Here is a 26,660-nt window from a genome sequence, read left to right on the forward strand (position 1 = left end):
TGGTGAGGAAAGAACCATTATTGTTATTAGTAATTTTGTATTCAATCTTTCCTGCCAAAAATGTCCTTAAAATGGCTAATAATGGAAAATGAAATTAGAAAGCAAATAAATACAATTTTTAAAAGTGCCAAATTAAAACATGCTTCTTGACATTATTAATATGCACAATAATTCCCTGGGATTACTCTGATGCCATTTTGGAATGACAGTCAACAACAGCTTCTAGGAATAGCTACAGTTGCTCATCTAAAGTGTTTTAATAGCTTGTGACTGTTATATCCACTAAAGCTACCCATTTTGTCACTGGAAGAGGCCAGTGAAGAGGAAAGTGGTTTTGGGTAGGGGGAAGGGGATTGGTTTTAAACTTTCCCTGATTTCTTTCTGCTTGCTTGCTTTACCTGTGTTCAGCATACATTTGGTACATTTTTGTCCAATGAAATGGATCCTTAAAATTTTGAAGAACTGGCTATTGGGCTAAGACATGGTGGGGTTCAATTTATTTATTTATTTTTTGCTACAGTATTTGCTATCTTCTGTTTGGCCCTTTCCATTTTGATTGTTGTCTGGCTTATATTTTGAATTGGTACATACCCAGTCACTTTGAGTGATTGGCCTACAAATGTGATAAATACATACATTTTCCCTAGAATTGGCTAACTTGGAGCAAAACTGTTTTTCAGCCGAGAAAGCAGGCAATGGCAATCCGCATACCAAGAAAACTGACAAGTCCAGATCACCAGGAATCAAGATTGACTCGAAGACAGAAGAAAAAGAAAGAGAAAGGATTACTGTATTTTATAGTCTTATTTAAATCCCCCCCTCCAAATTCAAACATTAATCAGATTCATAGCTTTTCTTTTTTGTTTTTACTATTGCTCAACTGGTGATTGAAGACATTATTTACCAGAGCCTTCCTTAGGTAAAGAAACTGGTCTCAGTAATGTAAACACAAGCCAGCCATTTATTTCTTGAGCATATAAATAGGCTGAGTTCAAGCTCTACAGAAGGTATAGAAGCAACTTTGGGACACAGAATGTCTTCACTACTGCAGGAGAAACTTTGTGAAATTCAGATTCAGGCTCCTGCTCCCCAGAAAGACTTCCATTACTTCACCATCACAAAAACTGAGGTAAAATGGCATAGATCTCATTATTCTGAAATGAGAACCTTTATTGAAAAAAGTGCAGATATGAGAAAGCTGCACTTTTTGTTCTTCTGTATAGTCAAGCATCTGCTAAGTCAGTTAAGAGACCAAAATCTTAGATAAAACAGATAGCAGTTCCAAACAGCCATTCTGACAGATATGCCCAGTTATGTCTATATATATAAATCTGGTGGTGTGGTTGTAGTCATGGAGTGAAAAACAAATGACAGCATTCGTGTGTCATACTACTCTTTTCCTACACAAATGGTTGCAAATGATATTCTCAATTTCTTGCTTTATGTTTAGATTTTTGACAAAATGGGAAAGTGATAATACCTTACTGAACTCTTTTTAAAATTCTCAATGCTGTAGGTTATCTGGAGATCATGGCAAATTACTTACCGACCTAATCAAGAAAAGATTTTTCCAAAGGAATTGAAGAAGACGCACAGAGATTTTCTGTTGGATGAACAATTACATAGCAAGTATTAAGCGGGAAAATAATTGTGTACCTCTCCTTATTTCTCTACACACACGTGCACACACGGTCATACTGCATACACTCAAGGTTCCACTTTTAAAACTCAAAGCCAGCTCGGCAGAACTTCATTCCTAAAACGAAATTAGAACTACAGTTTCTTGGTTCTAGTCTGACACTCTAAAGACCAGAGTGGTTCTTTCTTATTGTTTGTTAATGTTATTGTTTGCAGCACAGAGATTTGATCTTTGTTGCACTAGGATTGCTGAAAGGAGGCAAAGTTAAACTTCCCACATGTTCCATATAAATCACTCAAAGAAATTTTACCTGTGAAAGTACACATAAATGTGAATGGCATTTACCAGCATAACTCACCTTTTCTATAAAGTATAGCATCTGAACTGATGAAGATCTATTTTTTGCATACTATTTCTACTTATCTCTTATTCTTATCACTTCTTCTAACACCCTCATTTCTTTTGAAGCTGTTTTATGTAATTTGCAAATCTGGGCCTCATGTGTTTTAGTTTAGTAATGTAAGAAACAGCAATGGCCCAGCAACATTAAAGCAGCCACAAGTCTCCCAAATTTCATTCCCTTGGGTGTCACAGATCCTGGATTTTGGAGACATTTTGTAAGTTAGCCTATTTGAGCTACCTACCTTCAAAAATTGTTGCCCTACAATGCACTGTTTTGCCCAGTTAAAGGAGTTTTAGTAGTGTATAGATGGGATGTTTTTACCTGTTTCTTTCAGAGAACTACTTGACACTAATGAAGTGCAATGCCAAGCAGTTAGTAGATTCTATCCATGGAGTTTGTTTAATTTCTTTTAATTTATTTGTTTCTGGGGAACTTATTCATTCCTTGTATAGAATCAGCTGTTTGTTCTGCTTATGTACTTAATGACTGGTGCCACTCCTGCATGGGGATGGTTACTATAGAGAAAACTGTTCATCATTCCAAATATCTTAAGTACATATACGGAAGCAAAGTCCTGAATCTTTCATGATAAATATTATAACTATACTTCAGGACAAATTCATTTATATTTGAAACTTTAAAAACTCTCAAGAGTGCAAAGTAGTCCTGTATGTATGTCTATATCACTTATGTACAAGAAATGCTTTAGTCATAATTATCCAAGGACAAGAAAAAAAAACTTTCATATGAAGTACCCAGGCAATCTAGAGTTAGCATTCTCTTTCATTACGATCATGGCACTTTGATTTTTGTGTAGTGCTAATATGCTTTCTTTATGTATATGTTAATATATCTTGGGTGGTTTTGGTACTAAGAAATTTGGATTTGGTATTTATATATCTAAATAATATTTGAATAAAAAATAGCTTTTGTTCTGACAGATTTACAGGAACATAATTTCCAACAACAACTTGTGTTCTGCAAGCAAATCATTGTATTAAACCATCTGATAGATAGCAAAACTGCCAAATGGGGTGAAGCAGTTACTTGTACACTGATGACCACTGATTATAAACCATAGAGAAATCATGGGGAAACATGTCTTTTCCATAGTATGTTATTACATAAATTTATCCCATACTATTTCAGGAGATATACACTGCTCAAAAAAATAAAGGGAACACAAAAATAAGACATCCTAGATCTGAATGAATGAAATATTCTTATTAAATACTTTGTTCATTACATAGTTGAATGTGCTGACAACAAAATCACACAAAAATTATCAATGGAAATCAAATTTAGTAACCCATGGAGGTCTGGATTTGGAGTTACACTCAAAATTAAAGTGGAAAAAAACACTACAGGCTGATCCAACTTTGATGTAATGTCCTTAAAACAAGTCAAAATGTGGCTCAATAGCGTGTGTGGTCTCCACGTGCCTGTATGACCTCCCTACAACGCCTGGGCATGCTCCTGATGAGATGGAGGATGGTCTCCTGAGGGATCTCCTCCAACACCTGGACTAAAGCATCCCCCAACTCCTGGACAGTCTGTGGTGCAACGTGGCGTTAGTGGATGGAGCGAGACATGATGTCCCAGATGTGCTCAATTGGATTCAGGTCTGGGGAATTGGTGGGCCAGTCCATAGCATCAATGCCTTCTTCGTCTTGCAGGAACTGCTGACACACTCCAGCCACATGAGGTCTAGCATTGTCGTGCATTAGGAGGAACCCAGGGCCAACCGCACCAGCATATGGTCTCACAAGGGGACTGAGGATCTCATCTCGGTACCTAATGGCAGTCAGGCTACCTCTGGCGAGCACATGGAGGGCTGTGCAGCCCCCTAAAGAAATGCCACCCCACACCATTACTGACCCACTGCCAAACCGGTCATGCTGGAGGATGTTGCAGGCAGCAGAACGTTCTCCACGGCATCTCCAGACCCTGTCACGTCTGTCACATGTGCTCAGTGTGAACCTGCTTTCATCTGTGAGGAGCACAGGGCGCCAGTGGCGAATTTGGCAATCTTGGTGTTCTCTGGCAAATGCCAAATTTATTTATTTATTTATTTATTTATTTATTTATTTGATTTGCCAATTGTTTACAAGATAATAAGTATAAATGTATACATAGTTGTGAATACATGAAATGGTTGTCCTGCACAGTGTTGGGCTGTAAACACAACCCCCACTTGTGGATGTTGGGCCCTCATATCACCCTCATGGAGTCTGTTTCTGACTGTTTGAGCAGCCACATGCACATTTGTGGCCCACTGGAGCTCATTTTGCAGGGCTCTGGCAGTGCTCCTCCTGTCCCTCCTTGCACAAAGGCGGAGGTAGTGGTCCTGATGCTGGGTTGTTGCCCTCCTATGGCCTCCTCCACGTCTCCTGATGTACTGGCCTGTCTCCTGGTAGCGCCTCCACGCTCTGGACACTACGCTGACAGACACAGCAAACCTTCTTGCCACAGCTCGCATTGATGTGCCATCCTGGATGAGCTGCACTACCTGAGCCACTTGTGTGGGTTGTAGACTCCGTCTCATGCTACCACTAGAGTGAAAGCACCACCAGCATTCAAAAGTGACCAAACCATCAGCCAGAAAGCATAGGAACTGAGAAGTGGTCTGTGGTCACCACCTGCAGAACCACTCCTTTATTGGGGATGTCTTGCTAACTGCCTATGCTTTCCACCTGTTGTCTATTCCATTTGCACAACAGCATGTGAAATTGATTGTCAATCAGTGTTGCTACCTAAGTGGACAGTTTGATTTCACAGAAGTGTGATTGACTTGGAGTTACATTGTGTTGTTTAAGTGTTCCCTTTATTTTTTGAGCAGTGTATATTATTTCAAAGGGATTAATACACATTCAAGTTTCCTCTGGACTTTAATGCAAGAGGTCATTAATTTGTGAGAGTCGATTTCCCAATACACCTAAGTATACATAAACTATGGCAACTTCTTTAGAAGCCTGGGAATGCTACTTAGTTAGTGTGACAAGAGGATGTGAGTACAGCAACATCCTCAAGAAGAATGGAACATTTTAGAGCTCAATAAAATGTTCTGTTCCTTAAAGGATATGTTTTGCACATCTGTACTATGAATATTCTCTCAACATACTAGGATATAAGTTATTCCAAAGAATGGAATAGCAGGAGATTCAAGACAAATAAGTTTTCTATATGGTGGCTAATTAACCTTTGGAAATTGCATCAGATTGACAAAAAGGCTGGACAGACATTTATCCAGAATAGGATTTCTATATTGGGCAAGCCATTGGACTAGAAGTTTTCTTCTAATACAAGTAGTCCTCAACTTGTAACAATTTATTTAGTCACTGTTCAATAGCAATAGCATTTAAGCTTATATACCACCCCGTAGTGCTTTATAGCACTTTCTGGGTGTTTTACAATGTAAGCATTATTTATGTATTGTCCTCAACAATCTGGGTCCTCATTTTACTGACCTCAGAAGGATGGAAGGGTGAGTCAACCGTGACCCCATCAAAATTGAACTGCAAGTTATGGTTTTGCCTGCAATACTGCACTTTTAACTGTTGCGCCACCAGCGCTCAATAAAGTTACAACAGCACTGAAAAAAGTAACTGATGGCAATTTTTCTCACTTAACGACTACTGCAGGCATCCTCATGGTCATATGATCAAAATTCAGATGCTTGGCATCTGACTCATATTCCTGATGGTTGCAGTGTCCCAGGGTCATATGATAATCTTTTGTGAACTTCTGAAAAGTGAAGCCAGATGCACTTAACAACTGTATTACTAATTTAACTGCAGTGATTCATTTAATAAGTGTGGCAAGAAAGGTCATAAATGGGGCAAAATTCATTTAGCAACTGTCTCATTTAGCAATTGAAATTTTGAGCTCAGTTGTGGTCATACGTCCAGGACTACCTCTACTATGATTTTTTTTTAATTGTAGTAAAGGCTACCAATATGGGTGGCTTTAAAATGGGATTAGACAATTAATATAAAATAAGGCTTTCAGTAGCTGCTATCTACAGTATATCCGTATTGTATCTCCAGTATTATGCCTTTATAGTCTCCCCAAAATTTGAATAGCCACTCTGGCAACAGAAAACTTCATGAGCCTGATCTAGCAGTTCATCTTAAGGTGTTATTAATATAAGACCTTGACTACAAATGCTGTTGAAAAGCAAAGTTCACCCACCACTGCATATAAATGGCTTGAGTTTTGTAGTTTCCAGGAGATACTTTTCTAGCTTATTAATGGCTTTTCTAGTGTTTGGAATCAAACTTTCCTATCAAAAGGTACGCTAAATATACTTTAGATTTCTTTGCCATGATAAGTCATAAATTTATTAGAGTATTTATAGTAAAGGGTGAACCTAAGCGTCATCTTTCATACCACTTTTTACCAAGTATAGTAAAACACAGATAAGACATAGAAAAGGTAGACTATCTCATCTACTCAGAAGATCATTTGAATATAAACAATTAACACTTTATGTAACAATAAAATTCTTACAAACAATTGTAGTTGTAAACATAATATGCCAGGTCTTCAACTTTTTTCCTTCCATTTAAAATTATAATTCTATTGGATATTATGTAATTACAACATGATTTAAGTTGCTTTCTGTTTGAAGAGACACCCAAGATTTCTTCATGTTAATTGTAAAGGACACAACTGAGACATCAAATAAAACTGATAAAATTCAGCTCTACTATCTAACTCTCTAAAAGCAGTCTTAAATCAAGTATTATACCCTAGTCTCTTCAGAGTTTTTTTTCTCTTCATTCTGGGTAGCTTCTTTTTCCAAATTATTTCTTCTCAGTTGTAGATATTTAATTAAGAAGGCTGAGGTATGAAAGAAACAAATAATGCAGTACAGTTGTAGTCTTATCTAGCAACCATTCCACAATTTATGAGGTGATCAGTTTTTGCAATGACCTTTATTATTGGAGTATGAATCTGCATTATATTGCTATAACCATAATACACAGCCTTAGTAGGGATTATTGTTGCAGCGCATATGCTAAACCCCCCCCCCCTCTATTTACTTCTTTCAGAGCAAGTTCAAAGCATTTTTGGGGAAAGCATGCTGAAGTACACTCTCAGCTTGTGCCAAGGACACTACGATTTCCTAGTTCGAATGCCTGAAAATTTGATTATTTATATCATGTCATTTCTTAATGTGGAGGATATTGAACATTTGTCAAAAACCTGCAAAAAGTTTCAGCAGGTAACAATTTTCATTGTTATTTGAAAACAGATTTACTGTTTTAAATAATTGTCATAATATAGTCTATAATTTATATGGTATGGTACAGAAGTTATAAGTCAACTAACATACTACCATGTAAAGAGAAAATACTTAGCTTTGAGATATATAAAAAAATTAAGAATTAATGCAATGGAGGTGAGGTATAAACATCTATTTTGATTAAGATGGTAACTTGATTTACTCATAAGTATATGTGTAAATATACTAATAATAAGCATTGTGGATATTTATTTTTCAGCTGTGTAACACCGATGAATTTTGGGAAAAAATAAAAAAATTGCAAAATAACTTTACTCTTGATCTACAGTCAACCAAAATTCTAGCTTATGAAAAGCAAAGGAACTTTCATCAAAGAAAAGGCTATCTGACACAGATGCAGAGAAGGCACACCACATTCTTCTAAAATGTTGCATTTATATCTTCTTCTTAATGAAGACTACTATTCAGACTGCATAACTTTCCTGGACCATAAATGTTTCATAGCATCTGTGGCTTCTGCCTCTTTCTTCTTCATTCTTCTACTCTATACACTCCTCAAGATACATCAATTCCTTGGCTGTGTTGGCTTGGAATTCTGGGAGATGCAGTTTGATGCTATCTAAAGGGTACCAGATTATGATAACCTATTGTATTTAGTTTCCAGTTAAATGAGAAATGATTTTCCCAGTTAAATGAGGAAGATTCTTCAAAAGCTTATAATTTTTTTTTAAGATCAATTCTTTAAACAGAAACATTATACACTAAAGGGCAACTCAACATAAATGGTTCACTTCCCCTAGTTAGAAGAGAGAACAGCTTTTCAGAAAACAAGAAATTATATAAACATCCAATGGATATGTTCATTGATCCTATAAATTATTTTCCATACGTATTTCTGCACCAGAAGTTAAGAAAACAAAACAAGCCAATATTTAGATGATTAGATTTCAGTTTAATCTTCCAATGACTGAAATTAACAAAAAGTCTTTTATTTACATTAAGACAAAATGCTGATAATACAGTAATAAAAAAAATCAAAACACAAGGTTAAAAAATAGTTAACAAAAGGCCTGCATTTCTTATAAACAGAAAGCATATCAACATTATTGATTTTATGAGTTGCCCTTATGACATATTTTTTTCCACAAAAAATGAGAAGATATATCACAATGTATTCTAATAGCATAATGAACAGAGGGAACCTTTAGCAGGTACGGTGCATTCTGCTGAATAATCTGTTTATAACCCCAAATAGTTCCATCAATGCCATGTAAAAATATATTTCATGAAATATTTACATACAAAAAACAACTAATAAATCCTTGTATTGAAAAAGGCAAAAGGATTTTAAAATGTAATTTAATGAAAGGCCTATGTTGCATTAAATATTCAGACTTGAGTCAGCCTTTTTTCAGGTAATAGAATGAAAGGTAAATACTGTTTAAGAAAGTTAAAAATAGATTGACACTTACCCAGCATTTTATGAAACTGAAAAGAGACCAAGTATGATAGGGTAGGCCTATATGTCACAATTTTGTTTTGTCCTATAAAGAATGGTCCTATAAAGAATGGTCCTATAAAGAAAGTCCTATAAAGAATGGTCAGAAGCTAGTGCTTGTCCACATACTCCCCACTGAAAGTTATTTTGCTTAAGTTGTTGCTGTTCTCTTGGTGGATATATGAGTTTGGAGGGCAGGGATGAAGGTCCTGAAAGAAACAAGCCTTAAGCAGCCCTGAATGTTGTGTCATTATGTCATTGCAACCTACCAGAAACCTCATCAATCTCTTTCTGTAAATGTATCTTTAACCATGTAGCAGATTAAGCACTGTCCTACAACAATAATGCAAACATTGCATTAATTATAACCTTATTGATGATTCATATTAAAATTGCAGTTGCTGTAATTACATATTGGGACAAAACTACTGACAGGACCAAATCTAAGGTACTGTAATTGTCTTTTTCTCACCCACGGATATATAGTTATATTTTGTACAACACTTTTTTTGTATGTACATAAAAACCTGGGAGTGTGAAAATGTCTATGGAGACATTTGAAAAGCACCTTTGGGACTGCACATGTATAATTAATGTTATTTGTAGAAGATAGTAAATATGCTGTAGTGAAAATGTCTGGAAATAAATATCTTAAATATTCCTTTTGTTTAGCAGATGTAGCAATTTCTAAAAAGTTTTGCACAAAACACAACAAGTTAAAATATGTTTGGAATCAGTAGAACTTCCAAACTCTACATTCTAAAATCTAGCATAATTTTCAGCAATATTGTCTCAAAATTACTTCCCTACATCTCAAATCAAAATACCCTTTGTGTATGTAGGAAAACAATTTCCATTATGCAAAGATGTGCACATTTGAATGTGTTAGAAGATAGAGATGTGTATGAAATTAATCCTAGCACAAATACATACAATAACTACATATGTATCTATAGAAATTTTGAAAGCATATTTTTCCTCATATGCTGATAGTATACTGTCCTCATACGTGGAGAAAGAAGAGAACCAGCTTTAATTTGATTCCAAGGCTGACAAGTCCTTTCCTTTTTTTGAAAAAATAAATAAATCACATTCTTATTTACGTTATGTGATGTTTCATGAGGACCAGACTCATTACAGAAAACTTTAAAAAGGAATGAAATTGCCTACTAGAATTTTCTTGGCAATGCCGGCCAAGTTCCAAAAACATTCAGTTCTCTGTAGGGCAGTAAATCTTAAAGCTGAATGTCCATTTTATTCTACATCTTCACTCTTCTCAGAACCACCACCAGCTGAGTTGTCTGCCTCAAAACCTCTGTCATAAACTTCTTGAGAAGTTTTTTCAGCACAGTCATAGAACCTACTTGTAGGTCCCATATGTGTTCGAATGCGAATTCCTGGTTGATACAGCTGCATGGCTGGGCGATCCTGTGCAGAAAAAAAAATAAAGAACATAAAAGCTCTGAGAAAACTATTTAATTGCACCGAGGATTTCAATGCAGCCTAAGTGAATGAATATATAAAGAACTTTTTCCGCTGTTACTTCATATTTAATAAGAACTCTCTCTGTGTGTGTGTCTTCTTCCTTTCACTGAGAGGCAAGTATTCAAGCAAACTAAAAAGATTCTGGAGAAAACAGAACCTGAGAAAAATGTGGTAGGACAAATAACACCAAACTATCCCATGGAAAATTTTAGAGTCCCCACTCATGCTGATTAGAACAATTGCTAGTTAAATTCATACAAATATGGATATAATAATATTCAAACAAAAAAGACTTAATAATTTCTGGCACATACAGTGTAATATTTGCAAGCTAATCTAACATTGGCCTACCAAGCTAATCAGCATGGAGATCGTGATATTAGAGTGTTACCAAAATGCATCATCTTGCAGCCTTTTGTTGAGTGCTGGAGAATCTTCATAATGGAACTCCAATGTAATCCTATAACCAATGGTGTAAGATTAATCCACAATTTAAAAGACACTTACTTGTGTTGGGAATGTACTTCTCGGAATCAGTTAGATATGCTTCTCAAAAAGCATGTTTAAAGCAAAGCTTCACATTCCTGATAAATTAACTCATTATAATCAGGTTGCAACTGACAAAGGTTGTGTGATCCACAATGGATAGTACTGTCGTTGCTGCTACATCATCAGGACAAGGCATTCTTTTTGCTGCAGCTGCATACAGCCAAAGAATAAAGTGCCATATCAGAAAATACCAATCTTCTAAAAACAGAAGTATCAACAATAAGGCTCTTACGGAGTAAGTGTTCTTTTGGAACATTTTGGAAAAATAAATCTCTGCCTTTTTTTTTAAGGGATAACTTGCCCTGGCACTCACATGAAATTGCTTTGTGCTCTTTGTTATTCATCAGCACCCGTATTATTAGACTACTAATGTGGCTAATAGGCTTTTTAGTAATAGCGGATGAGAATGTAAGGTCAGGATTTTTTGGAGTGGATTAGGTCCTGATAAGTTCTCATTAAGAGAGCAGGCACTCAGTTGTACAAAGCAGGTGAATATATTTTTTTCTTTTAGGAAGAAAAAAATTCATAAGAAAAAGGCTTTGTAATAATTTTATTTTAAATGGGACAAGGGTATCTTAACTGTTTTGGATTTTTTTTCCACATTATTTCAACATAGTTGTTAAAAGTTTCATGCTGTGATGTCAAAAGCAAATCCTCTGTGCCCCTGATGTAATTTTACTAATGAAAGATTATCCTAAATGAATAAAAGAACCTTATTTCTTATGCGCTCCTTTTTGGATGCCATGTCATCACACTTGTCCTCTTTACCCAGTTTGTCTACTGTGTCCACAGTGAAGCTGTAGTTGTAGTTCACTTTCTTTCCTCGGTCTTGGTTGTACCCTTTCTCCCACTTCGGTTCATCTTCATTCCGTCTCACATATTTGTCAAATTCATAGTGAGTTCTGTGCTTTCGGCCATCTTCCAACCGATACCTTTGTCTCTCAGGTTCTTTTTCACGAAATCTTCTTTCTGAATCTCTTTGTTCTTTATCACTGTCATTTTGTGATCTGTGTTTTAAAGGTGAGTAAACTTGAACAATTAATCAAGTGAATGTAAGTTTGGTTATATTATTATTAGCGATGCCACAAAAGGAGAAGCTGTTGGCTGGAGATGGCTGGTGCAATAACAGAGAAGGCATCATCATCACCTTTGGACAACAAACCTGTATTTTTAACTTTTAGTTTGTTGTAATCTTTTGTCATTTTAAATTCTTTTTATATTTATAATTATTTTTATAGTCGTATGTTTTATTACGTGGCTGCTCAAAGCCCCCTTTGACCCCAAGATGAGCAGCATATGAATTTAATAAATAATAATAAAAAGGAGGCTCACCTACATTTAATTTTGTATTTTGCATTCAGTTGAAAAAAGGAAATGATAAAAAAAATAAAGGTGTATAATGTAAATGCTTCTTCCAGAATTTCAGCATTTGGTTAAATCTTTTTTTGTAATACTTTTTTTATTTTTCTTTCTAATCCTCTGATATTAAAAGCTATGGAACTGTCAGAAAAATCAAAAGAAATGGTGGTAGTCTAATGGATAATACACCAAAATTCCCATGATCAAGCAATATTTTTCCTAGAGTCATCCAACATTTAGTAAATAGTCAGCATCTTTTTGAATCAATAAGCTGAATGATGATTCTGAAGAACCCAAAGTCTTACACTCTAATTTCATGTATACCTAATTACGATAATGTTCCACTATAAGTTATCAGAGAAAGGGACACTTTACTCAAATAGTAAGGAAAAGTATATAAAGATAACTGGCAATTTAAAAAAGTAAATTATATATATATATATATATATTTTTTTAAAAAGCAAATCAATAAATAAAATATACCTATATAGTGGTATCATATTCTTCTAATACAATGTGCAAATATATTTTAAACTGGAGGAGCTAGTTAGTTTTGAGATAGAGATATGAAAGATAATAGATTGCTACATTTATTTCTTTTTCTTAAAGAGTGTTTTTGCTTGAAAGAGGTTAAGATTTGGCATTTTCATTACAGAATTCTAATAACCACACATGCCTCAATAGCTGTAATTCTATATCAGTGAAAACGAGTTCTTTCAACACCAATTAAACTATGTACATAAAATGACATTCTTAATTATAGTATATAAAACTGGTCATTTCCTCCATGCTTTCTGTTAGCTTCTCACAATGCCATGTTTTGTTACAAATAGGAGAAAATTTACATTCCAGATGCACCAGGTGGCTGTAAAGGATTGGAAGGTTTTTCAAAGAAAGGAGCTAAGGACTGGTTTGCACAGACAGAACAGACATAATAAGCGGCAGAAATAATGAACATGCAGCCGCTAAACTCTATACATCCACTTGCACATCTATGTGTTAAAGAAGGAGGAGGTGAACTTTTTGCTACCAAGAGCTGCATACAACTATGGGTAACATAGTTACAACTATGGGAGCCATATTCTAACAAAAGATATAGCAAGAGTAAACAATAGGCAAGGCTTGGTTTCTCACAAATACAAAGAGCCTTCTCCACTGTTTATCATACATATATTTATTCTCTGCCTTATCTGTACTTTTCATTTCCAGGAAAGTTGCTAAAAAAAACCCAACACTTTGCTTTCTCACTTTCCCAAAATTGCCAAAATAGAAAGAATGCTATATTTCTGTACTTCAATACAGTGGAATACAGCTTCTGCTTCATACCTATGCAAAAATTTGAAAAAGAGAAGAAATGTGCTAGAAAGAAAATTTCAAGAGACTAAATGCAGATTGTGAATTTTAATATCTACAAGTGTTACAGAAATAGGCCAATGACTGTGAAGTCAGTTAACCAAGCTTATTTTAAAAAATTATACCCCATGCTTTAGCTGAAAAATTCCCACTACAGTTTACGGATCAATAAAAAAATATTTCTGCTTTAAAGTGTAAAGTCTCTCTCTCTTTCAAGTCTCTCTCTCTCCCTCCCTCTTTCCCTCTCTCTTTCCCTCCCTCCCCCCTCCCCCCCATGTCCATAATGTTTTTTCATTGTAACCAGTCTGCAAACTGACATATAAGTTATCAAATATTCTGCAATCATGAAATGAGAATTGTAGCTTTACATTTCTATGATCTAGGCCAGGAAAATAAAAGTTAGCATATGACGGCTTCATCAATGCTACTCATCATACAAGAACTCCAGCAAAATGATTTACTGTAGGAGTTAAATTAATGTATTGCTGTACAGTTTTAAAAATTTAATTCCACAGGATTAAAAAAATTAACAAGACCTCAAAGCAGTGATCAAAAGTACCCAATAAAGAAATACTCACTTTTCCTTAAGTTCCTTTAGAGGAACTTCCAATGGCTTAGATTTTAAACTCCCATGTCCTGGTGATTTCTCCCATTTGTTGTCTTCAATATCACCTTTTTCTTTTTCTCTGTGCTTTTCTGTAGTTTGTTCATCTCCCTTTTCAGGTTTCTTAAGAAGCTAAGGAATATTTTAATATACATGTAGTTATTATATTTATCAAGTAGGTACCAAGGCAGTGAACAATAACTGAGATGAGGGGTGGGGGACAGCATTGAGGGTACTTTCTTATACCATCTGAGTGTTTTTACTGATCTTTTTCATGTGTATCTTATAAACACATAAAAAATTGAGTTTTATCCATTGCTTTTAGTGAAATTAGTTCTTCGTTATGTTGTCATTATTTAGTATTATTTGCCAAATAGTCTCCTGTACCCCATGCTTATAAGGAAAACAGCTCTACTGTAGGCCAGATGTAAGTAACTATTAATTCAATTGTTCCTCATTTTATCCCTTGACAGTCAATTCCATGGATTTCTGGAAACAATAGATTTAAATTGATAAAAATTAAGATTCATCTGTATCTCACTGCTAAACTCATCTAATATATACTCTACAGTTTGTTCTCTAGTATCCATTTTATTTGTGTTAACAATACCTTGAATGCTAGGGTAAATGACTTTTTAAAAGTCAATGAAATGTTTCAGTTGCTACTTTAACACCACTGTCACCTGAAATGCCTCTAATGAAGCATTTGAGATGAAGGAAAAGCAAAGTTGGAAACTTTCTCCATGACCTCTCTTAAATTAATTTATCTTAGAATGAAGCTCTGCCTTGAGTAATCGGACTCTTCTCCTATAAAACTCCAATGTCTCATCCTCATCCTCATCCAGGAGAAGTAGACAGGAGGAAGGATAAGAGAGGTTGTAAGAATACACTGAAATAAGCTCATCTTACAAGCTAAAACCAACCCTGTGATACTTGCTATTCAGATCCTATTGAATTCTCAACACACCATTAGGATTTGTAGAAAGTTAACAATATATTAATGACATAGATAATAACAAATAACATAAATCAAGTATGCTCTACAGGACCTTCAAATGAATCAGAGGCGCTGAGTTTCCTATGAGTAATTTTTACGTCTGGCAGTGCAGTGAAGGAAATGGTTTACCTTCACAATTATCTTGCATATGGGAGAAATAACTCTGGTTTTAAAGATAAATGTTATTTCTGGCTTCCACAACAAACTTACAAATCAAATTTTTCTTTGTGATGGAAATATTGTATAAATGTATCATTTTAAAAAATGTTTCACACAAACATGAATTAATAAATATACTGAAAGCTTAGTAACATTAAAGCATTGAAAACATACTGAAAAATATATTTTCATTTTCTGCATTACCTTAATCCTTATTTCTTTTTCAGCAATTTTCTTTTGTTTCTCAACTTCTTTTCTTTTGCGTCTTTCTTCCTCTCGGCGTTTCCGTTTCTCATCTTCTCTTAGCCGTTTTTTTTCTGATTCTCTTCTCCTCCTTTCTTCCCTTTTCTCTTCTCGAATTCTCTGAAATATTGGGAAAGGTTAGCATTGATTTATATTACTATTACAAAAATCTGAAGTCAATATTTAAAATGTAGTTCAAAATGCTACCATACCTGTTTTTCTAATTTTCTGTTTTTAATATATTCCAAAAGTGGGGTGGTTCTTCTAGCTAAAACACAAAAAATGTGATGTAGTGTTCCATTCCTAAAATAAGCATGTTTTATATGTTAACATTTAAACTTTAACAAGATAATTAATAAGATATAATTAGTAATATTTTATTTGGTCCATTGACTATTAAAGAAACATTTGTCTATATTCCCATTTATCATATTGCTAAGGAGTCTAAAAAGCAATAAATTAAGCCTCACAGTTGCAATACCAATATAGAATCTTAATAACAAGTTTTATTTTTTTTACAATGAATACTTTTCCTTGTTATTTTCAATAGAGTACAAAAAACATTTATTTCACCTTTGATCTGATGGATGAGATTTTTATACCATATACCTTTTATTTATTTTTAAATTATTGAAGGGCACATTTGTGCAAAATTATGCTTCAAATTTCTGTTACAGTATGCCATAGCTACTGATAGCTTTTATTAACATTAATAACAATTAACTGCTGAGTGCAATATAGAAACAATTCACTTGTGTATGCTACTATTTTTTACTTCAATGGGAAAAATAAGGAAGAACTCTTTGGTAGATTTATAATAACGATCAAATGCAGCCATGGAGAAAATTCTTTCTATATCAGCTCATTATAATCTTATATAAGTGAGGACAAAGTTCCATTTCAAAGATAAGAGATCACAAAGATAAGTGCTATTAATACTACCAATGTTCGTGTCTAAATGACTGCTTTTTAGAGACTTCAGGTTAAAACAATAATCTATTATTTTATAACTCTTTCCTAAAAACTCAAAGCCTCAACATAAAAAAACCTTCAAATCTTAACATAAAAAATATTAATAATCAAATAATGTTTTTTATTATAACCCAAGTGGATTGGGGTCACAAGCAGATTTGACAGAGGTTGCAAATGGTATGGAGGGTTGGACTGCCCATGCAAAATATAATCAATGCAGAACCTGGTTTTGCCTTGTTTGGGCAGGCATTTATTTAAAACACTGGGGGCTCCAATTTGCTTCCTGCCTCTACCCTGCCACCAACAGGTAATGTTTGCTCATCTCCACATCCTATTCACAGTCTTTCCCTTAAGTGAGTGTTAAGTTAGAGCGACACATGGCATTGAATTTTCATATTTTAGTTCACTACTAAATAGTGATAGACAAAACTCTCAATAGGACTTAGCTCAAGGCCAATGGCTCCACAGTGAGTGCTCTACATGCATCCATCAACATTTGTTGGCTGTACCGACAACTTGATAAATATCAGGTCAGAAGTGTAAACAACAAGAGGGTAGGGAACAATTTTAAAAGAGCCGATGACTCAAGGATGGTAAAAGGAATTACAGCCATTTTGGTTTGGGGGAATGAAAAATTAATACTCTATAATTGGGGGACAGTTCTATACCTTGTGAAAAGTACTTCATATCCTCCATTCAATGTATGGAGGAAGCCAGCTTTGAAGAAAATCATTACTGAGATTTCAATGATAGCTTGCACACACAATCCCACATAATTTGCTCATCTAAAACTGGATTCCAGTTTTGCATGGAGGATCCATTTGGCTTGCACATCCATAGCTAGATTACTGATTCTAGATCAGAACATGCTCTGCCTAACTGAAAGGACTGTTAGCTTGTTAAAGCAATGTGGAGAGAAAAAAGCAAAGTATAATCTTACTTGCTTCCAGCTTTAGGTGCAAAAGTTGCATAGCATGTGCGACCAAAGCTGGATCCCCATTCTGTCCAGACAAGTTGACAAAATAATCAGATTATTCTACAGCAAATGCTATAAAGAGATCTAATCACAATAAAAAATAACTACCACAAAAATAAAAGTGGTACAAGAAGTGAGGCTGGTTATAAATATATATATATATATAACTCAGATTTGAGAAATTATGCAAATTGAAGCAAGCTCATCCTTTTCATTTAAAAATATGTTAATGCTTTGTTGTATAGTAGTAATGAAAAGTATTATAAGGTTGACAAGTTTTTATTTGATATATATAGATTATAATTTAATTGTTAAAAGTGGTATATTTATTTCTTGTCCACTCCTAGGCAAAATGAAATCATTCATTTTGTAAGAATGGGGGAAGGATGGGGGAAGGATGTCAGATAAACTAAATTATCATTTTAAGGGGTAATGGTAAGTAATGTTTGGGAACCTTCATATAATCTAGCTAGCTTTTCCTACAAATATGAAAAGTCATAAAATGCTAACATTAGTGGCCTCAGCAAGGTATTAATATATAAATAAATCACTATCTAACGAATTGTCAAATTTCATTTTGGAGACATTTTTCTTTCTTTATGTGTCCTTTTAGATATATTTCTAAATGTTATGTGGACATTATTGTCCAAAGGGTATTCTTACTTTTTTGTGTGTGTCTTGCTATTAGATTCATTTAGGATTTAAATACTATTTTATGTATTTCCTAGACTAGCCATAAAATATTTCTATGCATAATCCCCCAAAATCATCAATACGTTGTCTGAACTTAGTGCAATGTCCTTTAGAAAGCATGTGCGAGTTTTTTAATTCAAAAGAAAACAAATACAAACTGCCATAATCATCATTTTTCATATGACTTAAGAGGTTCAATAAGCAAGGTAAAACATGAGCACCTAATTAGAAAAACTTTTAATAATGGAATGGAAAAAATTAGCTTAACAAACCAATGAGTTCTCTTGTTTTTGCTTCAATTTCTCCCAGAAGTGTTTCAGGGTTGGCACATATTTTTTCTTCTTCAGCGCAATAACTTTCTAAAAATTTTCTATATTCTGGATCTGCGAAAGAAAAATATAGAAAGCAAAGTCTTGCAAAAGAAGCTCATCTTAAATTACAATAAGCAAGTTGGGAAACTGTTTCTACTAACAACAAAAAAGTGTACCATCTTCTATGCTTCCAGATTTTGCATCTTTCTTCTTTAGTTTCTTTTTAGAAATCTTTTGGAATGGTGCAAATTCAACAACAGCAGGATATTCCAAACCTTTAAAGAATCACAAAGGAACAGAATTATAAAGGACAATTAATTTTAAAACTGAAGTTTTTTTGAGAATCAAAATTATTCATCCTATTTTATCTGACCCAAGCTTTTTACATATAGCATCAAACCAGAAAAGGAAATCAGTACACAAGAGCAAATTTCCATGAATCCAACAGATCTACAGTAACTGATCAAATCAGGATCTCCTTCATATTGCTCTAAAGAAGTTTCTTTCAAGTTAAGCTTTACTCAAATGACACATCAGGAAGGTCCTTTTTTTTTTAGCAACCATATGGGAATGGTTTGTCGTTACCCTTTTCTGAAGTGATTTTTCTATTGTTGAATTTAGATTACACTTCTGGTAGTCCAAGTAGTCTCCCCTCAAAGTACAGTACAAAGCATTTGATGCCAATGAATATCTTTGTAGCAGTCTACCACAAAGGCACTAACTTTTATTATATATATAATAAAATATGTGTGTGTGTGTGTGTGTGTGTTTTATTCGCTTGAGCTCACTTTCAGTCATACAGCCAAAGCTTTAAGTGTTGGAAAATAATGTAACAAAAAAACAAACACATTTAAATAGAATTTTGCTTTCGAGAATTCAGAGAATGGTCATCAGTGAGATGCACTGTGGATCCAGGTAGTCTTCGACTTTCGACAATTAATTTAGTAACCATTTGATTTACAACAGCACTGAAAAAAGTGCTGTTATTTTTCACACTTATGACCATTACAATATCCCCATCATCATTCAAATTTACATTCAGATGCTTGACAACTGATTCATATTCATAACAGTTGCAGTATCTTAGGGTCATGTGATCCCTTTTTGCAACCTTTTGATAAAAAAGGTCAATGGGGAAGCCAGATTCACTTGATAACCATGTTACTAATTTAACAATTGCACATAACAAATGTGGCAAGAAAAGTCTTAAAATGGGGCAAAACTCTCAACAAATTTCTCACTTAACAACATACATTTGGGGCTCTATTGTGTTCCACACATTTTTATGGATCCTTTTATGAGTAATTTATGAGTTACCTTTATTATCAATGAAGACATAGCCATCAAAGCGATCTCTAAAAAGAAGGATGTCATCAGGATTTCTAAAATTAATATATGCTCTTGAGTAGAGGTGGGGATAAAGACTGCAACAAGAGTGAATTTCAGTTACTCGTATGTAACTTCTAAAAAGAAAACTATACAAATATATGTCTCAAAGAAAGCAACTATTATATTGATATATTTAATGAAAAGACAGGCCATCAGAAATGCTATGACTAATGAATTCTTAATAATCATTAACCTCAATGCAAATGTGCTATTATTCAACCAACCTATTTTTCACAGACCTTCAAGGTTTGGAAGCCACTATAACTTCATTCCTACTTTGGCTGCAAGTAAATTGAGCAAAAAAGGCCTGGGAAACAATGGAGGCAGGTTAGATCAGGTTAGGCCTTCCATTCAAATAGAAGAGATTCTGAGCAACAGAGCAAGTGATGAAAACGAAAACTTATTTTTGATACTCTTTCCCAATGAAGTCCAGTTTCCTAGTTACATTTTATACTATGGTGTGATTTAACATTTGTTTATTAATAGATTGCAACTGCTTAAGTTTGAACAACATATTAAATCATAAATTATGCTCTAAACCAGGGGTGGGCAAACTTTTTGGCTCGGGGCCACATTGACTTTTAAAATTTGACAGACGGGCCGGGTCAGCACAAGATTTTTGGGAATCCCCCACCCCACCCTTCCCCCTTCTCCTCCTTCCCCTCCCCTCAGAGGCCCCTGAGTCAGGAGTTGCTACCACCAGCACGGCTCACGTGGCTCCAGTCCCGCTGCCTCGGGAAGGAAAGGCAAAAAGGAAGAGCCGCGGCCGTGCTTTGCAACGGCAGCAGCAGCACCGGAGGCTCAGGCTCAGCGGCTCCTGGTTTTGCCTTTTCCTTCCCAAGGCAACGCTGACTGAGCTCGCGAGCTGCGCCGGCAGTAGCAACTCCTGACAGCCCCAGCCGGACACCTGAGCGGAGCCCGCACGGAACTGCCTGTTGCTGCTGCCGGAGCACCGCCGGTCGCCTCCTCCAAGCAGCCCGCCTGCCCGCCGGGCTTCCCTCCGCCGTGCAGCTCGGGGCCAGGTACGAGCGCCCGCAAGTTAAAAGGAAGCCGAAAGTTGCTGGGAAGTTGCTCGGGTTTCCGGGCTTCAGGCTTAAACTTTGCACAGGCAAAGTTTGCAGGCGGGAGCGTCTTCCCACAGAGGAGCTGGAAGGTTCCGCCCGGTGGGCGGGTGGGCGGGCTGCTTGGAGGAGGCGACCCGGCGGTGCTCGGGTTTCCCCGCCGCGCGGCTCGGGGCCAGGTGCGAGCGCCCGTGAGGAAAAAGGAAGCCGCAAGTTGCTGGGAAGTTGCTCGGGTGCTGGGAGCAGGCTTTTAAAGTGCCGCCCGAGCAGGACCGCCGAGCCGGGAAACGGGCACCAAGGCAGGGCAAGGCTGCACCAGCAGCGTCCTAGCTTTAGGTGGCTGCAAGCAGCCTGCTCCAAGCAGCCCGCCCGCCCGATGGGCGGAACCCTTCCCGCTCCTCGGCCGGAAGACGCTCCCGCCTGCAAACTTTGCCTTTGCAAAGTTTAAGCCTGGAAGCCCAGGAAAAAGGGGGATCGGGGGGACTCACCTTCGGAGAGGTCGCACTCGAAGGTGATTTGAACTCCCAGCTGAGGCCTTTGCAAAGTTCTTCTTTTCTTTCCGACCCGAGAGCGCTCCGCACTGTTTTGCAGCTTTGGAGGCCACGCAGCGCAGGGCAATACGCCAGCGATTTTTTTTCAGGGGCGGGCCGGATTGGACAGACCAACGGGCCGGATGTGGCCCACGGGCCGTAGTTTGCCCACCCCTGCTCTAAACCCACAATACTGTATGCCAAAATAGTGAAATCATACTATGGCCTACTGCAGTATATCACCCTAGTCCGTGAACACAGGTATATGATAGCGATAATGTTATACAATGCCATAATAAACAAGCAACTTAAGATTTTGTATCTGGATAAAAAAAAATCTGTATTTCCCCCTTTTTCTCTTTCCTTTTGGTACCTTTCACAATCTTGCACACTTTAATATGCAATATAGGAAAAAATTATACATTGGCAACATTCAATCTATTTTGCACTATGGTCCTCATGGTGACAGAATCAAACAACCAGAGTTCTGTAAGCAGAATAGCTGTGCTATTTGATATTTTGAAGTTTTATCTAAACCATGTTTCAATTGCTTTTTGAGGAAAACAACATCATATCACAGAACAATGATCCATCCATTAACAATCCAGATTAAAAAATTTACATTCCAATCTCTGAAATGTCCATAAACAGCCTGATAGTCTCATTAGAAAGGCAGTAGTAATATATGATGTGATTTAGTTTTATTTAGTTGCACCTCTTTACATAAGAAGTTATATGTAAGAATTAGTTTGATCTGGTGGCTAAAGAAACAGCATAGAAATTAAGGGATTGTGAGTTGTAGTGCCACCTTAGCCATGAAAGCCAGGTAGATGACCTTGGGCTAGTCACTCCCTCTCAGCCCAACTCACCTCACCTCACAGGGTTGTTGTTTATGGGGAAAATAAGTGAAGGAAGATGTGTAGGATATGTTTGCCAACTTGAGTTATTATAAAGGTTATAATAAAGGTGAAATAATAAATGAATGAATCTCTCAGAAGATCCACTCCATCTGGCTAGATGGTCAAATGTCCATTCTTAAACTATTTTTAGTTAGAAAAAGTAAATTTTAATGTCTCAAATATGCATGAGAGAATATTCCTAGCACATCCAAACCCTACATGATTCCTGATCCCTGTGAATCTCCCACAAATCAATTTCATTTATTTGACTTCTAGTGCCATGATAATTACAGCAGCATTCTGTACAGAATGAATATAATTAAATATGCCATTAATGAACAATAGAGTACTTTTATACATCCTTTGTATTAGAAACATTTTATACTAAAATTCATCCTATTGATATTAATAGCAACAAACAAACATGAAATAAACAATTGTCTTGGTTTATACAAATGCTCACCTGGGATCAGAGGAACAAAATTCAAAATAATCATGAGCTGGAAGTGGATGGAGTTGTTCTTCTAGCTGCTCCTTAGTAAAATTAGGAGGAAGCCGGCGAATAACTACCTGCAAAACAATACAGGTAAAACCGGGCATACAACAGTTTTACTCATGCCAGTGCCTGCAGTACATTCAAAGCAAGCTTACTGTTGCTAATCTGCATTTTTAAAAAATACACTTCCCATTAGAAATATTCCTAATATTCTTGAGAAGCACAATGCTGTCCACATGCTATTTAGCTACAAATTTGTGCCCTGGGGTTGTCTCTCAGTCTCCCTCATTCCTGACAATTCTGTCCTGAAGTGGGTGGGTGCATTAATCCCACTCGGATGGCCACCTGTTTTTCCATCCTAGCATTCTGATGGTACATAATGTAAAGAACAAGGATGATGATCATGATGACATGGTTGCACTGCTTGCTTCTGTCCTCATGGGGATTTGAAACAAGGATCCTATTTGCTCCAGGCAGACAAAGCAGATGTGGTGCCCTCTGAGCTTGCTTGTTTTCTTACAGACGTTTCATTATGACAGATAGGACAGCACTCCAGTTTCATTATGACAGATAGGACAGCACTCCAGAGGGTTAATGTCATTGCCCAGAAAATCATTGATTGCCCTCTCCCCTCTTTGGAAGAGCTTTATAGCTCCCGCTGCCTTAAGAAAGTTCAAAACATTCTCAAAGATCCATCTCATCCTGGGAACCCTTTTTTTGAACTATTACCATCTGGCAGAGGGTACAGGATAATAATAACAAGGACAAATAGGCCGAAAAACAGCTTCTCTCCCAGGGCAGTAACTATACTGAATTCTACTGTATAGTGCAATATTAATGGGATATCAGGGGTTTTCAATTCAATGTACAGAATGTGAAGGATGTGTGTTTGTGTTCATAGTCATAATGTATACTGAAGATGGTATTTAATTTCGTTATGTGAGGTGCAATGACAATAAAGTAATTAGAATAGAATAGAATAGAATAGAATAGAATAGAATAGAATACTTTTTTGGCCAAGTGTGATTGGACACACAAGGAATTTGTCTTGGTGTAAATACTCTCAGTATACATAAAGAAAAGGTACATTCGTTAAGAAACAAGAATCATAACGTACAACACTTAATGATAGTCATAGGGTACAATCAACAATCAAACCATACTAGGAAACAGTCAAGTGGGAGGGGATGGGTGAGAAGGAGTGGTGAGAAGATTAACAGTAATAGTAGTGCACACTTTGTAAATAGTTGAACAGTGTTGAGGGAATTATTTGTTTAGCAGAGTGATGGCTTTCGGGAAAAAACTGTTCTTGTGTCTAGTTGTTCTGGTGTACAGTGCTCTATAGCGTCGTTTTGAGGGAAGGAGTTGAAACAGTTTATGTCCGGGATGTGAGGGGTCTGTAAATATTTTCACAGCCCTCTTTTTGACTCATGCAGTATACAGGTCCTCAATTGAAGGCAGGTGGGTAGTAATTGTTTTTTCTGCAGCCCTAATTATCCTCTGAAGTCTGTGTCTGTCCTTTTGGGTTGCAGAACCAAACCAGACAGTTAGAGGTGCAGATGATAGACTCAATAATTCCTCTGCAGAACTGTATCAGCAGCTCCTTGGGCAGTTTGAGCTTTCTGAGTTGGCACAGAAAGAACATTCTTTGTTGTGCTTTTTTGATGATGTTTTTGATGTTAGCTGTCCATTTTAGGTCATGTGATATAGTAGAATCTAGAAATTTGAAGGTCTCTACTGTTGATACTGTGTTGTCTAGCATTGTAAGAGGTGGTAGTATAGGAGGGTTTCTTCTAAAGCCTACCACCATTTCTGCGGTTTTGAGTATGTTCAATTCCACATTGTTCCGGTTACACCACAAGGCAAGTTGTATAACCTCCTGTCTGTATGCAGATTCATCATTGTCTCGAATGAGACCAATCACTGATGTGTCATCAGCAAACTTCACTATTGTAACAGATGGATCGTTTGAGATGCAGTCATTGGTATATAGGGAGAAGAGAAGTGGAGATAGCACCAAATAATTACCCAAACTAGGTAACACTATCAGTGCTAAACGTCTATGGAGATTGTCAGTCATCCAGGTCATGGTTGTCCCAAAGGTGCTTTTTTTCAAGAAGCAATAGGACTTTCCGGGTTTTCTTTGAAGACGTTTCGCTTCTCATCCAAGAAGCTTCTTCAGCTCTCTAAGCTCTCCAGCTTGAGCTCTCCAGAGCTGAAGAAGCTTCTTGGATGACAAGCGAAACGTCTTCAAAGAAAAAAAAAATCAGAAAGTCCAGTTGCCTTTTGAAAAAAGCACCTTTGGGACTATCAGTGGGACTGATGATGTCACCGAGTTTGAGTTAATGAAACGTCTGGAAGACAACCAGAAGGCTCAGAGAGCACCAAAGACCCCTCATGTCAAGCTACAAATATTCCCCTTTATAAAGCAGACCGTGTATCCTGGCCAGGAGCGGGCTGGACCCAGGATAGAGAACCGGAGCCCAACTGTGCCTTTCAACATCGCTCCGTCCCTCCCCTCCACATATCCCGGGCCCTCACCGCCCCTTCCCCGCTTTGTCCCACGCGAAGGCCCCTTAGCGCTCCAGGTGGGGTAGCTCCTCCCACTCCCCCCCCCCCCACGACGCCGACGCCGCTCCTTCCTCGAGCTCGCTGTCCTTGGTGCTGGAGGGCAGCCCCTCCTCCCTTTGCCCGCCGGCCTCTTACTTTACTCAGCGCCGCTCTTTTCTCCTCCCGTTGTTGCTTGCCCGGCGGCAGCCCCAGGTTAGAAGGCGGGGGCGGCGGGGGCGGCGGCGGCCCCGGGGAGGGCGTCTCAGACACACGACGCGGGGATTCTCGCTGGAACGGAGCCTCCATGACTACTCCGCCGCGTTAAAGCTTCAGCCGGGCTCCCTTTCGCTCTTCTTTCAACGGCCAACCTTTTGCCGGGAAACATCGCGAGAGCAGCCCCCCGTGCCCAAGAGGGTCTCGCGAGAGTTAGGGGGAAATCGGCCAAGCGGGGTTGGGGTTGCTAAGGGATGGCCCGCAGCGCCCGGCTGTCAGTCAGAAAAGCCGGCGTCTCCGGTGGGCTGCACCGGGTCCTCTTTCATAGCTGCGAAACTGGCCCCATTTGTTCTAAGGGCCCGATAATAACCCATCAGGTGTTCATAATGTATGGCACGATCACGATTTCTAGGTATAGCCTCTTCTCCGTTTGTACCACGGATTAGGCAAACACCTGAGCTGATGGTGCTTTGGGGTTCCCTCCCTCCCTGAGTTTTCGGGATGTATGCACGTTGGACGAGTCTGGGAGAGAATCACAAAATAAATGTAATGCAAACCCACCTGTCCCATCCCATTTTTTTTTTCTTGCAACAGCCTATCTGCAGAGTGCAGACCTTGCTTTCCCCCCTTGTTTTTATGAATGATATTAAATACAGCACACAACAGGATAATGGTTGTGCGACAGTTGAAATTAAATTTCAGAATTATAATTTAATTCTTTGTGTTGCCAGAACTCAGAATGTTTGGATCTGGCTTAGCATTTGTATTACAGCTTTCAGTGGAACCTTTACTTATATGAATTGGCCCTGAAACAATAGAATAATTGAATACGTACTGCCACCCATAACTTCTCAGTCATTAAGGGATTCATATTTACAAGCCTTGCTAGGAACCTTGCTGTGTAAATGAAGGGGTAACCAAGAACACTCCTTCCTCTTCTATCCCTTCTCTAAAATTTTAACCACCTTCTGAATTTTTCTATGATTTTGCCAAACTGTCCTGTTACTGATACTCAGTACTTATAACCCTTCTC

At 37.2% G+C, this 26,660-nt stretch overlaps 2 protein-coding genes across 4 annotated transcripts; one reads left to right on the top strand and one right to left on the bottom strand.

The window, feature by feature from the left end:
* LOC113411572 (F-box only protein 36-like) lies at positions 1–9,449 on the top strand. Its single transcript, XM_026666707.2, has 4 exons — positions 1–1,129; positions 1,517–1,625; positions 7,097–7,269; positions 7,550–9,449. The coding sequence occupies exons 1-4, from the start codon at positions 1,034–1,036 to the stop codon at positions 7,712–7,714; spliced, it is 543 nt and encodes a 180-aa protein (XP_026522492.1). The 5' UTR covers positions 1–1,033; the 3' UTR covers positions 7,715–9,449.
* Positions 8,940–25,808, bottom strand: UPF3A (UPF3A regulator of nonsense mediated mRNA decay). Of its 3 annotated transcripts, XM_087967224.1 has the most exons (11): positions 25,571–25,808; positions 22,832–22,938; positions 19,807–19,913; positions 18,666–18,764; positions 18,451–18,561; positions 15,750–15,805; positions 15,499–15,657; positions 14,113–14,270; positions 11,535–11,829; positions 10,103–10,216; positions 8,940–8,999 (listed from the first exon to the last, which is right to left on the bottom strand). In XM_087967224.1, exons 1-11 carry the CDS (start codon positions 25,718–25,720, stop codon positions 8,940–8,942), a joined length of 1,416 nt encoding a protein of 471 aa, XP_087823350.1. In that variant the 5' UTR covers positions 25,721–25,808. The 3 variants fall into 3 exon arrangements, with proteins under 3 accessions (XP_087823350.1, XP_087823349.1, XP_026522491.2); XM_087967223.1 differs by lacking the exon at positions 8,940–8,999 and having other exon boundaries at positions 9,866–10,216; positions 11,591–11,829; XM_026666706.2 differs by lacking the exon at positions 8,940–8,999 and having other exon boundaries at positions 9,866–10,216.
* Positions 25,809–26,660: the final 852 nt, after the last annotated feature.

Source organism: Notechis scutatus, chromosome 5, assembly GCF_049901735.1.
Source record: "Notechis scutatus isolate UNSWTSFEM ecotype Mainland chromosome 5, rNotScu1.2, whole genome shotgun sequence".
Classification (NCBI taxonomy): Eukaryota; Metazoa; Chordata; class Lepidosauria; order Squamata; family Elapidae; genus Notechis; species Notechis scutatus.

Coding starts and splice junctions, on each gene's coding strand:
- LOC113411572 (XM_026666707.2), top strand. CDS start 1,034: ATGTCTTCACTACTGCAGGAGAAACTTTGTGAAATTCAGATTCAGGCT. Junction 1,626..7,096: donor GTTGGATGAACAATTACATA/GCAAGTATTAAG, acceptor TACTTCTTTCAG/AGCAAGTTCAAAGCATTTTT. Junction 7,270..7,549: donor CCTGCAAAAAGTTTCAGCAG/GTAACAATTTTC, acceptor TTTATTTTTCAG/CTGTGTAACACCGATGAATT.
- UPF3A (XM_087967224.1), bottom strand. CDS start 25,720: ATGGAGGCTCCGTTCCAGCGAGAATCCCCGCGTCGTGTGTCTGAGACG. Junction 19,914..22,831: donor TTTTGTTCCTCTGATCCCAG/GTGAGCATTTGT, acceptor CTCTTGTTGCAG/TCTTTATCCCCACCTCTACT. Junction 15,806..18,450: donor AAAAACAAGAGAACTCATTG/GTTTGTTAAGCT, acceptor TTTGTGTTTTAG/CTAGAAGAACCACCCCACTT.